Here is a 23,460-nt window from a genome sequence, read left to right on the forward strand (position 1 = left end):
ACTCCTTAAGAAGAGCTGTGCCTGCTTTGAGAAACCATTATTCAGGGAAACCAAATTTATTCCCAGCATCACTATTCAACTGCTAGAAGCCAGTTTCTTCTATAAAATGTTCCATCACAATCCATCTGAAGTTATCATAAAGGAGAATTATCAAAGACGTTGTACAACCCAAAGGCTGGAACCCTGGTTAAAAATCCCAAGATAACGGCTGAATTTGTCTTTTCCCATGTGGAATGGAGCTATCATCTTAGCATGTAATTTGCTAAGGATTTACATTTAGGAACTGCAGGAAGTCCTTTTGATTTGAAAATTCCTGTACAAACAAAAGCATTAATGCACTTAATGAAAAAAATCTTTGCATGATAAATTAACATCTTAAGAGGAAAAGAAAAAAAGCATGTTGTGACAGAAGAAAAAAAGAATTATGGTAAACTATTTTTATAAATTGGGCCACACCCAACAATTTAAAAGTCTGCATTAGAAGACATTAATGCATTTCAAGTATATTTGCCATACCCAACTGAAAAGGAAAACAAAAGCCCAGAGTTCTCATCTGTAATTTTCATTTTACTAGGACATTATTGAATTCTATGACAGGTATCAGATTAACATTTTTCTCCCTCTTAGTATTTTACATCAATCACAATTATTAGTCATAATCAAGTATTATCAGTATAGTAAATTATTCCCAACACAATTATTTCCATTTCTGTCACCTTCAGAATGGGTTGTATTTTTAGTCATAAACCATATAGGGTTGGGTTTCCTTAAAGCATTTTTTTTCAGCCTGACTTGTACTCTGCAGGGGAGTTGATGACAGGTTTAGGGAATAGACTATGGGAACAATGCAGTTAGCTTTGAGAACTGATTTCACAAAGGGTAAAATCTCACACACTCCAATTTCAGTTTCTAAAGTGATATATTTTTAAAGCTCCATTTGTATCCTTGTCTGTCAGTTACACAGTATATTACTGTTCAAACCCAGTAGGGTCTACAATCCAAGGTGCTTTTGCAGCCTGACTTTCACAGACCAAGCTGGTCATTCTCATTAGTGTGATTCAGTAAAACCTCAGTTAATGTTTTGAGAAAGGGATTCTGATTAATTACATTTCTGGTTAATAAGGGCTTTCATTAGAAAATACTTTTTGGTTCAATATGATTAATGAAAATCTTTTTAAAATATAGTGATATTTTTGCAGTCTTGGCCTCAGTCATCATTATGAACAACAAAATACACATCAACAATCAACAATTTTGTCACTAATAAGGTCAACTAAGATAAGTTACCTGATTAAGCTAATAAATACCAGACACCTATTGGTTATTAAAAACTCTAAATGGAGCAAAGAATATACTTAACATAAAAGTTCTCAATCATGATTCAACAGAGAAGTACTAGAGATAAAACAAAATAAAGACACTAGCCATCACTAACATGATTCTGGAAGTCAAAAGTCATGGGAGTACACACACACACACACACACACACACACACACACACACACTTACACTTTAGGACCCATCTTATAATTTATATTTTGTTCCTTCAAAAAGAATCTTTTTTAAAATATTATAGATTTGCTTGTTGGGTTTTTACTTATCAGTGTCTTACTGGATTTACATTTCTGTTTCTTAAGAATTTACCATTTTCCTGGAGTTCAGTATATTTTAAGCCAAAACTAGTATTTGTTTAGTTTTTTTGCTTAGAAGTGGTGCTTCCTTTAAAACATTCTCCATGGTTTTGAAAAGAGCAAAGATTATTGAAAGAGTCAGAAAATGTATACTAGGATAGCATTTCTCAGAATCCTTGAATTCTCCTGATTTCTTAAAAAAGCCTCTCCATTAATCTCTCAAACTCCTATAATAGCTGTAGGGTAACAAAACCTAGCTTGGAAATATAGATATAACACATAAAATGATGAAGTGAAAATATAAAGAAACTTGAGGTGAGGATCTGGAAAATATTGGTACCAAATTGCAACACACTGTATGTACTGTCAGTTTCAAATACTCAGTTTTCTGTTTTTTTTCTAGACAAGGACTTTATCATTTATACATTTTAAAAATAAAAGAGTGACATATTTATTTTAGGAATGAATAAAACACTAAGCAGCATTAAATTAAAGAATATCACTGAAATTCCCAGTAAGATCCAACTTATTCTGTGCTGGGGCTATAGCTTAGAGGCAGAGCACTTTTTGACTATAAATAAGGGCCTCAGTTCAAACTCCAGCAAACTCTAGCGCGTGCACGCACGCGCGCGCGCGCACACACACACACACACACGATTTAACCTGTTATATATCCGAGTTTCTCAACAGCAGCACTATTAGCACAGAATTCTTTCTTTTGGGGGAAATGTCCTGTGTATTATAGGATGTTTGCAACACTGTTACCAGTAAGAACTCCTAGTAATGGCAATCAAAAATGTCTCCTGCCATTGCCAAAATTGCTCCAAGTTGAGAGCCACCATTATACATCATTTAAAGAAACAGATGGTGAAATATGTGATATATGTCTCATATAAAAATGAATTTCATAAGTACATATTGTCTTAGCAAGGTAAATTATTATACCCAAAATTACATATGTGGTTCATAAGCAATAAAATATAATTTTGAGGAACGCTTTATGAATCATTGAAAAAATATAGCATATTTTAAAGCACACTAAGAAAATATTCAAAAAGGACACTATAGCATTTCACAATAGAAGTGCTTAAAACACTAGCTTCATTAAATAGATCAAAAGTTTATATAATTAGCACATCCTTTGGAAGTAAACAGGTATTTCTATTTACTGAAGTGCTTAAAAAGACCAGATTCTTCTAAGTAGTTTACATGTCCTTACAAAATTGTTTTTATAAGCCCTTTCTTAATGCAAGGTAACTTTATCCCAGAAGCTCCTGACTAGTAGAATTCAAATTAATGAGGTTTTACTGTATCAAAATTATTTTGTAATTCAAAGAGACAGCAATAACAAGAATCTAGTGTGGATGTGATTTTTCTCTTTGAACATTTGTGTTCTGTTGCACTGACCTTGGCATACACACACACACACACACACACACACACATACACACACACATACACACATGCGCGCACACGCACTCACCACCACCATCTCATCATTATCATCATCTTAGGAAAATGAGTACAGTTGATCCATGTAATTTTTTGCATCTTCTCTGCTTTCCTGTGTCTTGGAACTTAAGAAAAATATTCCTAGTAACTAATACAAAGATACAGAAGATGACCCTAAGCCTTGGTTACCATCAAAATTGAAAACTGCATTGTATCTGCTAAGGTAGCATCAGAAGATAAGACTAAACAAACTACAGTCTTGACAAGTTGACTTTACCTTCCTACGACTTCCTCAAGACATAAACCCTTTTTAGTGTTCTAGCAGAAAATGAGCCTTTCCATTCTATTTGTCAATGAGAAGATGGAAGTATTTGTTTCCCAGTTCTAAGAATAATGTGAGCAATAATCCCTACCGTACAAATTTTCCATTTTTCTTGCACTTTGGAGGGAGAATGAATGATTTATCATTTACTTTAATCCCCTTTAAAAACAGTACTGCTGACTTTGTTTCCTTCATTGAGCTCCAGACTTAGTGCTCCAGTCACCATCAGGGTCACTGTGGCTTTGGTAGGACAGTGACAGAGCTAAGCAAGATGTTTTCAAGTAATTCAGTCATAAAGACAATCTTTTTCAATCTATCGGAATTGATTCTCATTAAGTCAAATCCAGGCCACAAAATTTTTAAAGAATCAAAGGAAAAAAATTCCTTTTTATACAGTACATATATGCAGTTTTAAAGGTACCCATTATCTACATAACTCTGGGAGAGAAAAGAGTAAGAATAGATCTGAAATTAGTTGAAGAAGATTAAGGTAGGTTATTTAACATATTTGACCATAAAATGTTTGGACAGAGGAAAAAATGAAACTGGTTGGAAACGTAAATGAAAAATCATCTCTTTGGTTTAGGATTATTGGGTCGACCCAGAGTATATCTAAATGACCACAAGCTGTCCCATAGGAAAAAAGAATACTATGCCCTGAACACATTGATTCGGAGAAGACAATGCCCAAAGGAGTCAGCAGGTCATATCAGGTCTTGCTCTCTGCATTAGGAGAAATGTGATAGCCTTCACAGCTTCTTCACCTGTCTTCATCACCCAACTCCATTTTTAGATGGGTACTATTTCATGTGCACAGTGCTCTGAGTGTCACAAATAGTGGTCATGGGCTTAGATTGAGCACCATCTCTAACATGTACCATTCCAGAGGGCATCGTTGTCAACAGAATGAGTTAAGTGTGCATATTTGCAAACCACATAGCCCTGAGTGGAAGAAATTCAGGGTAAGTAAGGTCTAACTTGGAAAAGGAGGAGGAAGTGCTATTGTGGTGCATGAGTGTGTGGGGAGGGACATGGATCCTGAGGAAAGCGGGAGAGGCTTTGATGGGGAACAGAAGCACAGACAAATACTTTTATTTATATATTTATCTAGAGGAGGATCCTCAAACTTGGCTGTACATAATAATTACTTGATATTTTAAAATTCCCAATTATATCAAAATTGCTTGGAGTAGGAACCAGACATCAGTATTTTTGAAAGCACCCAGTGTGGTTCCAGTGTCCAGCCACAGTTGCTAACTACTAGATTATGACCAGCATTATGACCATCGAAGGAAGACATGTTTGTCTTCCTTTTCCAGTGTCCCAGCCTTCCAGTGTCTGGGAAAGCAGATGTAAGAGATACAATATTAACTGGATTGATACTTTTTCTGTGCCTCTCACAGAATAAAAGTATGTGTGAATTTCTGACTAGGCAGTGCCCCATTACCTCTTAATAATTCTATGATATTCTCATATGTGACTTGCCCATAAATTATTTCACTTCAAACATACCAAGTTTTTGATTGTCTTCTACATGTGACAAGATACCAGAAATATCACGGTAAATTAAACAGCATGTGAAGCTAAATGGAAAACTGATTCTCAATGTTTGGACAATAGAAGTTCTCAAAGTAATCATTACTAAATCGGGTCCAAATTTATTATTCATTCTTCTTTTGGAGGAGACATGGGTACCAGGTACCTGTTCTGCTATAGGTATATTTTATTGGACTTGATTTAAACAAAAAGGGAAAACAACTCTTCCTTCTTGATTGTTGTCTCAATCAAAAGCTCCCAGGGCCACTTAGATTTATTTTCTTGGTTATTATGTATTTAAATGGAAAAGAATGCCTGTAATTTACTATCTGACCTCCAGTGGCCTCAAAAGCACTTATACATTCAAAAAGGAGAGCCCAGCCTATCAAGGGCAGTAACACATAGTGAGAAAAAATTCCAAGTCATCTCCTCTAACACTGCTTCTCCTCTGGTTTGGGCCCACCCTTCTCACCTGCAAAGCCAGAAAATAAACTTGGTGGTGGTTTTGGACAATTGTACACAGGATCAAAATCTCTAATAACCTATAATTTTTAGTACTTAATTATGTGATGTTTTATTCTAGGAAATAAGAAACAGATGACACCATTGATGTATCTTTCATCTTCAGAATTTTTGCATCTTTTCAGAAAATGACAAATTACTATTTTTCTGTTGCACTCAGCAATTGTGACTATACTTAAAATTCTTGTAGTCTGTAGAGATATCAATAAAATTGTATATGTTTGTACATAGATGCTCTCTTATGTCATGATGTCATGCACTACTAGTGATTTTTGCCAAGATTAAATATGGGCAAAGGTAAGACATTTGCAAACACTGAACTATGGTTTTGCAAAGTATAAATGTTTTTAAAAGGCAGGGAGTGAGTACAAGAGCATATTTATTTGAACTGAAAAAGAGAAAGAAAAAAAAACTAAATCCAGGTCCCCAAACCTTATAGATTTTAATAGAATTTATTAATCCAAAAGTCTAAAAATAGCCATTCAAATTTTGTATCAAATTAGAGAGATGTTAACTCTTTGCTGGGAAACTTAAAAAAACTTTTGAGGCTTTTGAATAAATTTCATCTCTGGTGAGATACAAGTGAAAATAAATTTAGTATTAGTACAGCATAAGAAACAAAGGTAAAGTAAGAAATACTTACATACTCAACATGCAGACCTTTAACTTCCTGGCAGCTTTTCTGCTCCAACAGGAGAGGGGAAAAAAAAAAAAAAAAAAAAAAAAAGCTGTTATGGGTGTCTACTGCCACCTAGTGGTCACGATGAGCATTCTTCAAATTCAGACCCAGCAATCCAGTGTGCTCTCCTGCTCCTCTGGCTTTCCTCAGTTACTTAATTCCTCTTTGGGATTTTCCTTATATTTACACTGTAGCCTTAACACACTAACTTTTTTCTTCGAAATCCTTTCTACTTGTCTCAGGAAATTTTCCCCACAATTTTCCTCTTCATATTGCTTCCATATAAAAATTGAAAAAGTAACCAACTAACCCCCAAAAAATGTGGAGGTTTCTGTTTGTTTTGTGCTGGGGGTTGAATCCAGGAACACTTTAACTCTGAGTTAAGTCTCCAGCCCATTTTATTTGTTTATTTTGAGGAGGGGTCTCACTAAGTTGTTAGCAATTTAACCATTAAATTGCTGAAATAGCCCTCAAATTTACGAGATCTCCCTGCAGCAGCCTCCCGATTCTACAGGGACTACAGGGTGTACCACCCCACCCATCTTTTTTAAAAAAGTGTTTTTAATTAAAAGAAGAAATATAAAGACAGATCCTTTAAACTCCAAACACTAGTCTTCCTTTCAGAGTTTTCTCAAAAAGGACCAATTTAGTTCCTCATCTTTCAATTACAATCACGCAGGCTTCACAAACCTACATTCAATCTTTGAAATACTGATTTACTTCCTGCATCTTTCCTTCATCCTTCCTCCTTTAACTGCCAGATTCCACCCCTCTCCTAACATTCATTCAATTCAAAAGTCTACAACACAGGGTGGGGCTGGCACATTGACAACAGCCTGCTACAACAACTGGTGCCAGGGCAAGGTGAGAGGAACAGAGAGGACAGTCTTTTAGGTGGACAGTAATGGTAGGGGTGAGGCCCGCACAGAAGCAGGGCAGAAGACAGCACAGGGAGATGAAGAGATGGGTTTATAGGAAGGACTGAGCAATTAAGTAAAGATATTACAGGTATGGGGGCCAGGTTTCTTGCTGATGGAGAATAGAGAAGGAAATAAAATTAAAATGGAAAGCTAGACCTTTGCACAGCAAAGTGATTAAAGTTGATTCTAATGTGTTGTATATTTTAGAAGACCTGGAGGAGATTTTTAAATGTTCTCACCACCAAGAAGTGACAGTTTAATGATAGCCATGCTAATTAGCCTGATTTCATCATTCCATAATGCATATGTATTAAAACATCAAACTGTATCCCATAAATATATATACATATATATAGTTAATTAAAAATAATAAAACTTTTTGGAAACAAAGCTGGAATAACCCTGTAGTACTGAATTGGAATTGGAGACATCTGTGTGAATTATGTGTATGTGTGTGTGTGCATATATCTTTATATAGGTAGATACAGATGTAGATATACTTACATAGTTTACAAATATACATGTGGAGCAGTATGTGTGCGTGTGTCTTGTACATATATATTTCCTAATTCTAAACAATGAGTAGACTAAGAGCAACGCATAGCCTGGGAAGCAAAGAGCACAACTATTGCCTAGATTTTGATTTCATATACTCTTACCTGCTAAACAAACTGGAGCTCCTTGAAGAAATGGCTGATCTCAATGTTTGGACATACTTCTGTGCCAGAAAAATTAAGTATTTGACAAAAAATGGGAACATCAAAAAGAGAAGCCTACTTGAAAGGGCCTACACAGACCAAGTCAAGGGTAATCTGAGCATCAAAAGCAATGATAGTGATTAAATAAAATAGGTACCCATGAATCCACACTGATATATTAATAAGTAGGGAGAAGGGAAATCTCATTCTTAGAATATCAACAAATAAATGTCAATGTAATTTTTAAATTACCATTTAATAACGAATGTAGTAATAATTTGGACAACAAATACCACTAGATGCTAAAACTAGTGGAGGAAAGTGGGTGGAAGAATAGGATAATTCCTCTAAAATAATATTTGTTAATGATAAAGAAAAATGTAACTTTACACTAAAGAAACCTGGCAGACACCATGTTAACCAAGCCATGAGAGTCCTACTACCTTTAATTAAGACAGATCAACATCATGTTCTGCCTGTGAGAAGAACACAGCATCACCACTGCAATATTCCTGCCAAAAATCATAAAGTTGGTCTAATTCTGAGGAAATAAGAGATGAAACTTAATTGAGTAACATTCTATAAAATGACTGCCTTGTATTAAAAATGTTCAATGTCATAAAAATCAAGGAAAAATGAATACTCCGAATTTAAGAAGATGAGAAACATAATTGCATGCAACCTGTGATCTTGGATTGGGCCGTTTTGCTATACATGACAGAATTGGAACAATTAACAAATCTTGAGTTTGATTCCCACTTGATTGGGATTCTTTGTACTATTCTTGAAACATTTATTTAATTTGAAATTATTTCAAAATAAAACTATATCAATAAAAATATTTTCCATTCTGTTGTGTTACTCACACTTCAGTGACACTGTCTTCTGTCTTTCATAGCAAATGTTTAGCTGCTTAAGGCTTAAAAATGGTTTTGTGAGCTGGTTTTGGAATCCAGCCATTATTTAATATTTTTTAAATGTATCTTAAATACACAAATAATCCATGAGTGAACATTTGTAACAGCCACATAATAAATTGAAACAAGTAAAGTGAGTGTTTCTCTTAGTCTCCTCCTCCCCTTCTCCAAGGTAATGGGTTATTTGCTGTTTCCTTCCAAACATTTTCTGTGTTGCAGCATTCTTGTTCATGTACCTGCTGTGTCTTAGGCTAGCTGCTCGAGTCAGTACTCAAGATTCATTTTTTCTTATTTATATTATTCCATGGTGTCAAATCATAATCTGTTACCATTCCTGAACTAGTAGACATTGGATATTTTCTAGTCTTTCAATATTACAAATAAGACTGCATGAACATTTGTACATGCATTTTACAGATGTGTGAGGGTTTAAGATGCAAAGTGGACAAGGGCGTGCTTGTTTCACCCCTTAAAACAGATGTTGCCAATTAAACTCACTGTTGTCCAGTAGGGAATAAGAATGACTGTTTTATCTTAACTATTCTTAAACATTAGTGTATATTTTTTCTCACAATATGAAAGATGAAATAGCATCTTGTTATTTTAGTTGGGATTTTCTGAATACTAGTGACATTAAACACCTTTTAATGTTTAACTAAACATTTTTAATTCCCTTTCTGTAACTTTCTTCATAGTTTAACTTTTTTTTCTGAACAGCTGGGTCATGGCCCACTATGGAAAGATGGGGCCACCCCACTGCCTACAAAATTTGGTTTTGGATATTGAGACTTAATGGCACCACACAGACCCCAAGAAAATTTGAAACTTTCTAGCCAGCAGGGCAGCTTGGGAGGACAAGGAAAGGAGACTGGCTGGAGGGTTTTATTGTGGTGCACCAGGGTTTGTGGCCAGGGGCTTGTGTGGTTTGAAATTCCCACTGGTGCCAAAGAAGGGAGAGTCCAGGCTTTCTTCTCAGTTTACCCAAGTATGGGGCAGAAGGGGCAGATGGTGGGATGAGACTGAACCGCGATCAGCAAATATGAAAGATGGAGTGATGGGGCTGGAGTTGTGGCTCAGTGGTAGAGCACTTGCCTAGCATGTTGAGGCATTGGGTTCAATTCTCAGCACTGCATGTAAATAAATGAATAAAAGAAAGTCCATCAACATCAAAAAAATATATTAAAGATGGAGTGATAGCCCATGTAACTATAACTGCTTTTTATTGAAATTCTGGAAATTAATGTTGCTTACTTTAATTTTTGTTTCAGACTTCATATTTTTAATACATTAATGGTACATATTAATAAGATTCACTGTGATTTTTCCACAAATGCATACAGCATGTATAGATCCTTATCTCCCCACCCGGTCCCAGGCAACATCTCTCAGTCCCTAGTAATAGCTAATCCATTTTTGGTTTGATTTGATTTGTAGTTTCCACTCCTGAGATAGAAAATGTGATACTTGTCTTTTTGTGTCTAACTTACTTCACTTAACATGATGAACTCCATCTGTTTTGCTACAAATGACAAAATTTCATTTTTCTTTATGGCCAAACACTTCATTGTGTATATACGCCATATTTTCAGTATCTATTCACCTGTTGATGAGCATCTAGTCTGATTCCCTATGTTAGCTGTTGTCAATGGTGCCCCAACATGGGTATGCAGGTACCTCTATACCGACTTCATTTCCTTAGAGTATATACTCAGGAGTGGAATACCTGGATAATATGCTAGATATACTTTAAAGAACCTCTGTAGTTTTTCCATCCCCGCTGACGGTGCATAAAAGTTCTCTATTTCCTTGCCAGAATTTGTTATTTGGGGATTTTTTTTATCTTCTATTTTTTTGGTCATCACCATGTTAACTGAAGTGAGAAGATATTTCATTATAATTTCAATTTGGATAGTTAATGATATTGAGCATTTTTTCATATGATAGGTCATTTGTATGTCTTCTTTTGAGAATTGTCTATTCAGATCATTTGCCCATTTTAAAATTGAATTATTTTTTATTAAGTTTTTTGACTTCCTTATATATTCTCAATATTAACCCTGTCAGATGAATAACTAGAAGGATTTTCTCCCATTCTGTACATTGTCTATTCATTCTATTGATTATTCCCTTTGCTGTGCATACTTTTAGTTTGATGTGATCCCATGTATCCAATTTTTTATTTTTGTTTCCTGTGCTTTTGAAGTCCTGTCTGGAAAAGCATTCCCTGTACCAATGTGTTAAGTGTTTCTCAAATAGTTTCAGGGTTTCAAGTCCTACATTAGGGTCTTTGATCCATTTTGAGTTGATCTTCTTGTACAGGGTAAGAAATAGGGGCCAAGTTTCACTGCACACAGATATTTGATTTTCCTGGAACCACCTCATGTAAGAGGCTGTTGTTTCTTAGTATGTCATTGGTGCCTTTGTCAAGAATCAGTTGGTTGTATATTCGTGGGCTTATTCCTGGGTTCCCTGTTCTGTTCCACGAGTCTGTTCTTTATCATGGAAGGTTTTTATTTCATCATCAAATCTAAATCTTCATTTTGCTGGATGCAAGATTTTTGATTGGCATCCATTTTCTCTCAGAGCTTGATATATGTTGTTCCAGGATCTTCTAGCTTTCAAGGTCTGTGTTGAAAAATCTGCTGTTATCCTAATTGGTTTTCCCCTATATGTAATCTGATTCCTTTCTCTTGTGGCTTTTAAAATTCTTTTTTTTTTCTGTATGTTGGGCATTTTTATTATAATGTGCCTTGGTGTGGATCTGCTGTGATTTTGTACATTCAGAGTACTGTAGGCTTCTTGAATTTGGATTTCCAATTCATTTTTCATGTTTGTAAAATTTTCTGACATTATTTCATTAAATAGATTGTTTATTCCTTTGGTTTGGACCTCTATACCTTCCTCTATCCCAATAACTCTTAAATTTGGTCTTTTTATGCTATCCCATATTTCTTAAGTGTTCTGCTCATGGTTTTTTACCATTATCACTGTGTGGTCAATGTTCTTTTCAAGATTATATATTTTGTCTTCATCTGCTCATGGTTTTTTACCATTATCACTGTGTGGTCAATGTTCTTTTCAAGATTATATATTTTGTCTTCATTGTCTATGTCCTAACTTCCAAGTGGTCTACTCTGTTGGTGATGCTTTCATTTGAGCTTTTTTTTTTTTTTTTTTTTTTTAAGAGAGAGTAGAGAGGAGAGAGAGAGAGAGAATTTTTTAAAATATTTATTCTTTAGTTTTGGGCGGATACAACATCTTCGTTTGTATGTGGTACTGAGGTTCGAATCCGGGCTGCACGCATGCCAGGTGAGCACATTACCGCTTGAGCCACATCCCCAGCCCTCATTTGAGCTTTTAATGTGGTTTATTGTTTCTTTCATTTCAAGAATTTCTGTTTGTTTTGTTTTGTTGTTTTTTAAGAACCTCTATCTCCCTGTTGAGGTGATCTTTTGCTTCCTGTATTTGTTTATGTAGATCCTTGTCGAAGTGATCTTTCACTGCCGGTATTTGCTCTCTTATATCTTCCTTGAGTTCACAGAACATTTTAACCATGTACATCCTGAAATCCTTCTCTGTAATTTCTTCTGCTGTGGCTGCCAATGATTCCAATAATTGTTTGGGGCACTTTCTTCCCTTGTCTTTTCATGTTGCTCGTGGGTCTAGGGTGTTATTGTTTTTACCCTGTAGGTTTTAGTACTCTTGTAGGGTTCCAAGACCTCTCCTTTGTGGGGAAGGACAATTTTAACAGATTCCAATATCAACAATATACCACCTAAGAACAATTTGTTGTTATTAAGATGTTAACAGTTTAGTCTCAATGTAGAGAAATGTTGAATTCAATTACTATTCATTTACTATCTATAATATAGTCAGTAGTTTTGTAGAAGGGTTTACAGTGCTGATGGTGGACCATGAGCTAGGGGTGGAGCATAGGATGATATGCTGAGGAGGTAGGAGGTGAGGATATAGAGTTAATATATCTTAGGAAGTGTGAAAGAGATATCTAATGAAGAGGGTTAGTAGCAAGAGAATAGACAGGAAGTAATTTAGGGTAGACAAATATGTGAGAAGACAGTAGAGAACATAAAACAAACACACGTATGTATTTAGAAAAACACAGGTTGTAAAAATAGTAAAATTTGGAGGGAGAAAGAAAAAGAGAAGAAAAAATAGGGCATATACAACACCTCTATCTTATATTATTCAGATGACTCAGTCCTCAAAATCCTATTTCATTCAAAGTTCTTGGTTTAACATATGTTAGAGATATGAGGTCTGGAGGATAGAGGGAGAGAAGAAAAAGAGATGAAGAAAAAAATACTGGAAGGTAGAAACCAGGGTTGTAGCTAGCTTTAGAGATTGTTTCTTTCCTGCTTCTCTTCTCATCCAATAGGTGGGGTCATCTGTTATAAGCTGGTGTCTCTGCCCTCAGGATGGTGGAGGTAGGTAGCCAGGGTGGGAAGGCTGGTCCTAGTGCAGGATCCCTGGAAGCAGGGAGTGCCACCCGCTGGTCCCTACAGGGAGACTGCACCTCATGAGTCTCTTTCTGTAATCGTTCATCATCATATGACTTGAGCACCAGGTACTATCTCCCTCTCTTGCTTGGAGATTTCCCAGCTCCAGGTCTCCCTGTTAGGCTCTACACTTAAGCCCCGTCTCCCTCTCCCTTAGCAGTTCCCAACTGAGGAAACTCTCACACCGGGGCTCCCGTGGGCAGCGCCCTGGTGGCACTGCACACCTGTCCAACTGAGAGTTGTTTTGAGTTGGACTGTTACTGTGTTGGATAACCGCCGCAGGGGAGAGGGGAAGGTGGAAACCTGGTACCAGGCCAGCTGAAGATCCGATCTGGGAGCTGCCCTGCCAAATATGGTGAGAAAGGTGAGCCAAGATGGAGGCGGTCTGCTCCCCAGGCTGGGGAGTCTGGTGAGCTGGGGGGAGCCAGGCGATGGTGTTGTGCTGGGGGTAGGTAGCAGCCGAGTGACCTGCCTGGGAGCGGAGCCAAGTCTGGGAGTTCTGCAGAGGTGCTGATAGGTGACTCTGCTAAGGCCCTCCCTGGCCCTGCGTTGGCTGGCATTTTGGGCTTTGGGTGTCTGGAGCCAGGAGTCCAGAGTTCTGCTGGAACGCTGAGGCTCAGGCCTTGCGGGGTCACAGTGCTGGTGATTTCTGCAGAAAGCAGCTGTATAGGGGTCCTCTCACACTCTCAGAGATGCAGGATTCTGACTAGGTGATATCTGGGTCCTTCCATTAGTCTGTTCTTATACCAGTTCCAGGCTGTTGGGGATACTTAGCTCTGCAGTAAATCAGGCTTTGTGAGATCTCTAACTTTGGTTGTTTTGCTCAGGATTGCTTTGGCTATTGGGAGTCTTTTGTGCTTCCATATTAACTTTAGGGTGTTTCTAGTTCTGTGAAGAATGTAATTTATATTCTCATGGGTATGATTTATTTCTTTGCTATAGAACGCTTTGAGTAGCATGGACATTTTAACAATATTAATCCTTCCAATCCATGGAGGGAGGTCTTTTGACCTTTCAGTGTCTTCTTCAATTACTTTCTTCAGTGCTTTGTAGTTTTTGTTGTAAATTTTCATTATAAAAGTGAGCAAATGACCTTAATAGACACTTCCTTAGTTTATTCTCAGGTAGTGGTGGTTGTTGTGTATGTGTATCTATTGGGAATGCGCTTGCTTTCATGCCTTCTTTCTCAGCGAATTTGTTGCAGGGAAAAACGAGACAAGGCACCAAAGACAGCAGGAAACAGTTTTATTTGGCTGCAGCCAAGTTCAGAGGGCACAGCTTTTGTTGTAATCAAGTAATCCCCTGAATCCTCTGAAATCAGGGAGTTTCAGAGTTTTATACCCAGCATGTAAGGGGAGAGGCTCAGAAGTTCAAGGTCTGCAGAAGTTCACATAAAAGCAGCTTTTTCTTTCACTGTTCTGGGCAAATTAACCCTTCAAGGACAACACCTGAGAAGGGGAGAGCTTCTTCTCCCCTTTCTTTCCTCCCCCTGCCAGCTGTTACCATGGAGCCCAATTGTAACTTATCTTAAAAATACAGACATCTCTGTGAAGCCCAACTCAAGGTCAGAGGCCTTGTTTGCACATTTCCACAAACTACTATACTGGATATGTTTGTGAAAAACTAGTAAGGGGGTGTCCAGCGCCTGGAGTGCTGGTATCTTCTTGGCCAAGTAAAACAGTGCAACACGAAAATAGGAAGTTTATCTACATTGAACTCTTTTGCAGACTCTTTTGCTGACAGTCCTAAAATCAGCCATGGTGAAGAGGACTTTTCTATGGAGAAAGGGGGTGCCACTTCAAATTCATTATTGGTGTATAGAAAATCTGACTTTTCATGTTGGTTTTGTATCCTGCTGCCTTACTGTATTTCTAATAGTCTAATCATTTTTTGGTGGAGTCTTTTCTGCAAATGGATTATTTTACTTCCTCCTTATTTGTCTTTCTTTCTCTTGTCTGACTATTCTGACTGAAACTTCTGGTGCTATACTGTGTAGGAGACCAACCTTACACATGACCGAGTCACACTCCCCAGCTGGGTGCTGAGGCACTCAGTCACAGAAATGTGGCAGAGCTTTCCCCACCCTTCTTGGGTTTGAGGGTCGGTGTCTTGCTACAGCCCCATGGGTGAAGCTATGCTCACCTGTTCCTTTGAAATATAATCCCTTGCCCTGTTTAGGATAGAATCTTCCATGGAAGTGCCTTGTGTGTGTCCCCTTCTCTTACTATGCCCTTGGTGGCCTACCCAGGTGTCAGTCAACCTGCTGACAGTGGACATCATGAAGATAGACTCGGCCCCCTGAAATCTGAGCCCTTGCTTCATTTGAATAGCTTTTCCTCAATAAAAGGGTCAGCGTGTGCTCTCGCTCTCTCTCTTCCTGTGGACCATTAAGGGCAGAGGAGCCGTCACAGCGACCCCAAAGAAAAAGGTATTTGTGTCTCTTGTGTGGTCATTTTGCGCAACCCAGTTAGCCCAGTTCAACTGGAGTGACCCCTGAGCCTTTTAGTCACGAGAACAGAAACCCTGCAATATTGAATAAGAACAGTGAAAGTGGACACCCTTGGGGGAAATGTGTGTGGTTTTCCCCCATTCAGTGTGAGTCTTTGTGGATAGCCTTTATTATACTGAGTCATGATCCTTCCATACTTAAGTTTGTCCAAGGCTATACTCTTAAAGGGATGTTGAATTCTATCAAATGTTTTCTCTGAATCTACTGAGATGATCATGTTTTGTCCTTCAGTCTCTTTATGTGATGTCTTACAGTTAATGATTTGTGTATGTTGAACCATCCTTGCATCATGGAATGAAACCAACCTGACCATGGAATAGGATCTTGTTGATGTGCTGTTCAATTTTGATTTGCTAGTACTTTGTGAGAATTTTGCATCTATGTTCATCAAGAATACTAGTCTATACTTTTCCTTTTTGTTGTGTCTTTGTCAGGTTTGGGTGACAAGGCCAGCATTGTTATTTGGGGATTTTTCTTTACCTTCTATTTTTTTTTTTTGGTAATCATCACCATGTTGACTGAGGTGAGAAGGTATTTCATTATAATGAAATGCTGGCCTCATAGAATGAGTTTGGAAGGGTTCCCCCTCTTTCAGTTCTATTAAAGTTTGAGAGGCATTTGTGCTAAATTGTGGTGAAATTCAGCAGTGCAGCTATCAGGTCCTGGGCTTTCCCTTGCTGGGAGACTTTTTATTAACTGACTCAACTCATTACTTGCTATTGGTCTATTCAGATGTTTTTACATCCTCTTGGTTCAATTTTGATTAGTCATGGGTGTTCAGAAATTTGTCCATTTCTTCTAGATTTTCCAATTTTTAGCATATAGTTTTTCAAAATATCCCTAATAATTGTATTTCTGTTGTGAAAGCTCCTTTTCATATTTTTGATTTCACTTATTTCAGTCTTCTCTCTTCCCCTGCCCCTCACCTTTGTTGTTGATTTGGTTAATCTAGCCACAGGTTTGTCAAGTCTGTCTTTTCAAATAACCAACCCTTGGTTTCATTGATCTCTTGTATGTTTTAGACTCTATTTATTTCTTCTCTTTACTGTATCTTCCCTTTTTTCCTCTGTAACAAACAGTTGCTGGCTGTTCTGAGCCTTGAGCACCTTAGGTGCTGAGGGACACGTGGTGTGTCTTTTGTCCTCGGATTACCTATCACGTCCTGATCCTAAGGTTACACTCTTCAGTGTCTTTTATGACTTAACTATTGACAATGTCACTTTTTGATACTGAGAATTTTTCTTTTTAATGTAAAGTTTCTGACCTTTGAACTTTGTTTAAAAGAAGGCTGTTTCTTCTGTAAAGTCTTAATGTATTCTGATAACTTATTTACTTTCAATGTTGTAAATTTTCATTATAAAAATGAGCAAATAACCTTAATAGACACCTCCTTAGTTTATTCTCAGGTAGTGGTGGTGGTTGTCTGTATGTGTATCTATTGTGAATGCGCTTGCTTTCATGCCTTCTTTTTCAGCGAATTTGAAATATGGATCGATAGTTTTAGAAATATAAAACATTATACTTAATGGCTTTCCAACACTAATTTGAAATGGCATTTTAATCATTTCTCATATGTGTAATCTGTTTTCTAAATTTTTTGGGGGGAAGGTAGGTACCCGGGATTGAATTCAGAGCCACTTAACCACTGAGCCACATCCCCAGCCCTATTTTGTATTTTATTTAGAGACAGGGTCTCACTGAGTTGCTTAGTGCCTCACTGTTGCTGAGGCTGGCTTTGAATTCATAATCCTCCTGTCTCAGCCTCCTGAGCCCCTGGGATTACAGGCATGCGCCACTGTGCCCAGCTGTTTTCTAAATTCTTTATTCATTCCTTGGCTCATGGTCTGTTCTTCCATCTTAAAGCCAGAAGTACAGCATCTTCAAATCTCTCTCTGACCATCTGCTTCTCTCTTGTAAGGGCTCTTGTGCTTATACTGGAATCACCCAGATAATCCCATCTTCTCGTCTCAAGGTCTTCAACTCAGCATAGTCCCTTTTCCCAGGTTTCAGAGACTAGGCTGTGTATATTTGGGGGCAGGATGAGCTTATTCTGCCTAAGGTACATTATTTACATAGAGATTTGTGGGCTGAAGAGTCACCAGCAAAGTCTGAACCGCATGGAATTACAGTTAATATATTCTAATAACTGAAACTTGAGTTGTGTTATAGGGAGATTTATGTCACTTCAGTAATCTGTAATAACTGGAATTTGTTCATATCTGAACCACATAAAGCCAGGACTGCCTATTTTAAGTTTAGTTAATAGGTCAAAAAGGACAAGAAAATTCACGTGTTACAGTACATGCAGGGCCAGTGCTGAAAAAAATGAGGTACAGCTTACCCTCATATCTGAAGAACACTGATAGTTTTCTTTTGCACTGGATCTTAAGCTCACCAGAATACTAAAGAGCTAATAGCTTTTCTCTTTGAGAAATGGGGTACAGGGGAATACAGAGAGGGGGAAAAACCCCTTAAGAACTAACAAAGTCTTCCCTCAGACCTCTGCCATCTCTTGCCTACTCCCATCACTTAAAAAAAAGAACAGAGTCCCTTGTACTCTAATACCCAAATCCTGGTTGTGTGTTACACTTTACCTATGAAGCAACTTTTTTCTTTACACTGATTCATCAACATAAAAGAACTCTTCTAATAATTGATTAAGAATATAATAAATGCTTGTTGTATGCTCACTGTTGAACAAGCTACAGAAAGAGTAAATAAGGGACACGGGTTTCTGATACTCTTACACCAAATAAAATTTTTAATAAAAGAAACCACTCTTAAGAAGTTTCTCATAAATTCATTTTATGTCAACAGAAAAAAAAACCAGATCAGTTCTGTACTTCTGATTGGGATTACAAAGTTCAGTCTTTGCGGCAGGCATATTCTCCCCATGTCACAGGGGCAGTGCTATGCTCCGCTGCAATAAATCTAATCTTACAGAACAGGACGTGCCTGTGAAGAGGTACAGCACATTTTATAATACATATATAAGTATTGGAAATGTTTTCCTTCTATCAACTAGAGAAGAATAAACATTTCATAAAAATTCATTCTTAGGTTCCAACTATTCCAAGTCTTCCTACTTTATGGAATTCATAATTTATTAGCCATGCTAATTTAAAATACTATTTCATTAGTCTTTTAAATAAATATTGGAGGGAAAACATCACACACAGTGCTGAACCCTGGTGGTGTACAAGGAACCCCATCCTCATCCGACTGGTCCCTGATGGGTTTGTACCAGGGGAGCCTGATTCCAGGACCCCTGAGGATGCCTCTAAGGCTGTGGCTCAGCTTTCCTAGTCAGTCAGGTAGATAAGGAGCTTAAGTGCTAAGTGCATATTTCAAGCATACGTTCTGAACCTGTTTAAAGCCCCCAATTTAAATTATGAAAGGCTAATCCAAAATATTCTTTCAGAGTGAATATAATCACTGAACTTGGTATATTACCCCCCTCCCTACCCTCAACATCTTTTTTACTGTTGTAGAGAAAGACCCTCACTACAGAATTATCTTAAATCTATCAAGACCTGAGAATTTGTGTTCATGAAGTAGGTGAAAGGGCCGTCTCTGTTCTTCCCAGGTGACAATATCTGCACCAGGCTTCCCTGGGGCTTAGTCAACTGCAGGGTTATATATCAAAGTCCTTCAGCTCTCCCCAGCTAGCACCTATTTTCACTTTCACTTTCAATTTCACAGAAAGCTTTATGGCACTCTCCATTTCCTTCTTGACGATCTGAGCTACCTACAAAAGAAAACAGTTTTTTGAGGTTAACAAACTCTGTCAGGTCAAAGGCTGTTTCCCAACCCATCCACTGACAGGGTGATAAACCAAAGGTGCTTAAAACACAATCAGAAAAGAGCCAGGAATCTCAAAAGGCCCTTCACTGATGGGCAGAAGGCCTGACAGCTTTAGCTAGAACATTCAGAGCTTGGAAACCCTCAGGGCAAGACTCCAAATTGTTAGCTTATCCTAACAAAATTATCCCAGCATCAGGGATTTCTTTACTTTTAAGATTAAGTATGAAACTGAGCACTCTAAGCTCTTCTGTAGCTGTAAGAACTCAACAAGCATCTAGCCACCCTGCAGCCCGTGAAGGGCCCCCAAAACCTCATGCACAGGAAAAAGTGAGTGGCCTCACCCAAGAGGTTTAGCTCCCTATGGAGTGAACCACACTCTGCAAAAATACCTGGACAACATCCTCTTCTGCCACTTCATATAACAGTTCATCATGAAGTTGAAGGATGAAGAAGCCTCCTCTGTTCTGGCAGAACATCCCTTGCAGTTTTCTCTTTGGTAACAATCCTATCTCAGGAAAAAGCAGGAAAAATGAATAGCATGTCATTGTGCCCTGGGATAGCCTCCTTTTGATGGTCCCAACCTTGACTATCTTTAACCGCATATGGCACCATAACTCATCTTCAATGACATATCTAGGTGACCTATCACTGGAGACCATTATGATAAGCAAAATAAGCCAAACTCAGAGGAAAAAGGAAAAGAAAGGAGGTGGGGTACAGCGGGATCTCATGAAAAGCAAAGGGAGCTCTGTAGAGGAAAGGGACTAAGAGGTGGGAGGAGGGGAAGGAGGAGGAAAGTGTTGGGGAGTGATATTAGCTAAATTATATTGTTATATGGTATGCATGTATAAATATGTCACAACAAATCCCATCATTATGTACAGCTATAATGCACCAATAAAAAATGTGGAGAGAGAAAAATAACATTCCCTGCTTTGATTTTTAATATGGTAAATACAATACATATAACCCACATTAACAAAAATTATTTGGGATCCTTAATAATTTCAAAGAGTATGAAAACATTGAGAACTGGTGAGAAATAAAATATAAAAAACTTCCCTTTTTTCTGATAATATTGTTTTCACCATGTTATAGCAGGGCCTCCATCAAGGGACAAACCTGTTCTATTGATCTGGAGCTTACCCTCCCGATGGCCATGGGACTTGAAGGTTGAGTGGAGGGTCTCTAGTTGCTTCTGAATGTTAACTGTGGCTATTTTGACTATATCAGCCGCTGATCCTTGGACTGTAGTGTTGATGGCTTGACGCTCAGCCTATAAAATACAACAGGTGCTCTATCAGATGCACCAACATGGTTTTCTGCTTGACCTGAGTGTCCACAGATCAGTATTCATATTTGCTGTCAGAATGGAAATTTGGACTGAGACATGACCCAGAACATCAACTATTAGGCTGCATCCTAAGAATAACAACCACAATGATCCTTGGCTCTAGATTCTGTAGTGGCCACACATTTCCTTTAGACTGTGTTAAAAGTCAGGCTTGTTTCAGTTTAGAAATCTTCAGTACTCAACTAGGCCCCAAATCTGCATAGTATTTAGAATATATTCAGTAACTCAAAATCATTTTATCTTAGAAAAATATGCCATCAGTGTTCTAGCTATTCTAAACTCCTCTCTAAAGGATTTATTCCTCAAAGTACTTTTTCTTTTGCTTCTTTTTTTTTTTTTTTTTTAACAGTTCTGAGGATTGAACTCGGTGGCAATCCACCATTAGGCTACATTCCAGACTTTTAATTTTGAGACAAGGATTTTGCTAAATTGACCAGAGTGGCCCCAGACTTGCAATCCCCCTGCCTTAGCCTCTCAAGGTGCAACGCTGTACCTAGCTATTCCTCAAAATACCCTTAATCTTATAGATGTAGGTAGAGCATCATTCTTTGTGCTGTGGGACGGAAGCATATCCCCCATACCACTGGCCTGTTCGTCCTTAATTGAGTTTGGCTCCAGCTGATAAGAATCAGTGCTTTTTATCGGCTGCTGAGGCTACATGGCTACATTAGCTGCTAGAGAAAGTGCAGATCTTGGATCTCTTGGTGATACCTTAAAACTTTCAGGAAATGATGGCTGCCAGGAGCTTCTTGGCTGGGCAATTATGGCTGCTAAAATTAATTATACCAGAACAATAGGGGAAGATACCTGAGTTTATATCTGGTATAACCTCTCCATGAATATCACTCCTGATGCCCAAAAATTTCTAAAAAACAAATGGCAGGTGTCTACTCAATGTAACTCAGAGTTCCTCTCAAGTTCCCTGCCACCTGGCTTACAAACAACTTTTAGGAGGTTAAATAAATGTTGAAGAGGTATACCTTAATAAAAAGAAAAAGAAAAGAAAGTAACTTGTTGCTTGTCAAATGCTAATGAATCCACTGTAAACTTGGTTGTCACTGTTTAAAGAATGACTGAATAATTTCAGTTATACTGACTCTTGCTCCTTGAAACTAGACATTTCCTGTCATGATTCCTTGCTGCCTTTCTGTCACTTACAATGCCCCACCCATACCCATGCAATTTCAAGTGCTGTCCCCTATGAAAGGACAGCCTATGCTAGTTTTGGCCAATGAAATGTGAGAGTGACACACAACACTATCACACACACAAAAAAGGGGGTATATCCCAGGTAAAGACTTCATTCCAGAATGAAGAAAATGTGGAGCAAAGCCATGATCAACATGGAGCCAAACTGTAACATGAATGCACAATAAACCTTCTTTATTTAATCCACTGAAATTCTGGGGATGATTTCGCTAAGCAAACACAGAAACAAATAATATATACTTTATGGCATTGTTACTTCTCTGATTCTCTTCCAAATTAAGGAAATTTGGCAGTTTGGGCTGGGTCCCACAAAGTTCAATGCTTTCATTACCAGTATTTTTTTATCTACATAAAAAAATGTGGTCTTCTGGAAATGGAAGACTTGGCCATTAAGACCAATCCTCCCACTGACAGTATCTCTGCTGAAAAAGGTAGTCAGAAAAAGCCTCTCTGAATGAGTCAGATGAAAAGCAGGTTAAAAAAAAAAATCTAGAAACTAGAGAACTAGGAAAGAAAGAAAACAAAAGGAAGAGATCCTGGCATTGGAGACTCTCATTTCTCCCAGAGGAACAAAAATATTCTAGAAGCAGAAGCTGAGAAGCTAAAAAGCTGAGCAGAACTCTTAGTCTTTAGGATTTTAAGGAAACAAACATTTGAGTACAGGGCCCCACAAGTATAAAAGGACCTGGTAATCATCAGGTTGCAACCCAAAACCAATACTCAAGGAAAAAAGATAAATTAAAACAGTGTGACCCTGCCATTTTGCTTCAAATCATTTCTGTCTCTAGGGTAATCCTATATTGTTGGTTTCTGGTCCTCCTGCTTCTAAGAAGCAATGATACATTTTCTCTGAATGAAAGCAAAATCATCAAACAAGATAAATTACTTCCTCAATCTTCCAATATACAATGCTTAACACTCAAGAAAAACTAACTAGGACAATAAGAAATTAAGACAATATAACTTTCTATGGAAAACTAAGAAAAACAAAAGGCAAAAAGAACAGAGTACAAGAATATGAGATTCACCAGTTGATCAACTATTATCAAACTTAGTCAACTCTATAATCCTGTTTGATATATTCAAGGACATAAGAAAAAAAACTGAACTTTTCATCAAAAGGGTTATATATCATAAAATGAGAACAAAACAAATTCTAGAACTAAAAACATTAAAATAACATAAACACTCAATAGGTGTTTTAACAGCACATCAATGAATCAATCAGTGAAGTGAAAACTAAATTAAAAATATTCAGAATGCATTTATTTAAAAAATTTAAAAATTCAGAATAAAGTATGATGAAATGTAAATGTGGAAAATACAGAAGAATATGAAACATAAGGGACTGAAAAAAATAAGCTTATAATTTATAACAGGAGTTCTAGAA

General features: G+C 37.5%; 1 protein-coding gene across 3 annotated transcripts in view; it reads right to left on the bottom strand.

The window, feature by feature from the left end:
- Positions 1-19,337: 19,337 nt before the first annotated feature.
- Positions 19,338-23,460, bottom strand: part of Polq (DNA polymerase theta) — a 102,744-nt gene continuing 98,621 nt past the window's right edge. For all 3 annotated transcript variants that reach the window (XM_077794744.1, XM_077794741.1, XM_077794735.1), the window contains 3 exons: positions 20,630-20,783; positions 19,897-20,012; positions 19,338-19,451 (listed from right to left, as the gene is read on the bottom strand). In XM_077794744.1, the coding sequence (XP_077650870.1) occupies positions 19,338-19,451; positions 19,897-20,012; positions 20,630-20,783 (384 nt within the window). The remainder of the gene's footprint in view (positions 19,452-19,896; positions 20,013-20,629; positions 20,784-23,460) is intronic.

This window comes from Urocitellus parryii, chromosome 2 (assembly GCF_045843805.1).
Source record: "Urocitellus parryii isolate mUroPar1 chromosome 2, mUroPar1.hap1, whole genome shotgun sequence".
NCBI classification, from domain to species: domain Eukaryota; kingdom Metazoa; phylum Chordata; class Mammalia; order Rodentia; family Sciuridae; genus Urocitellus; species Urocitellus parryii.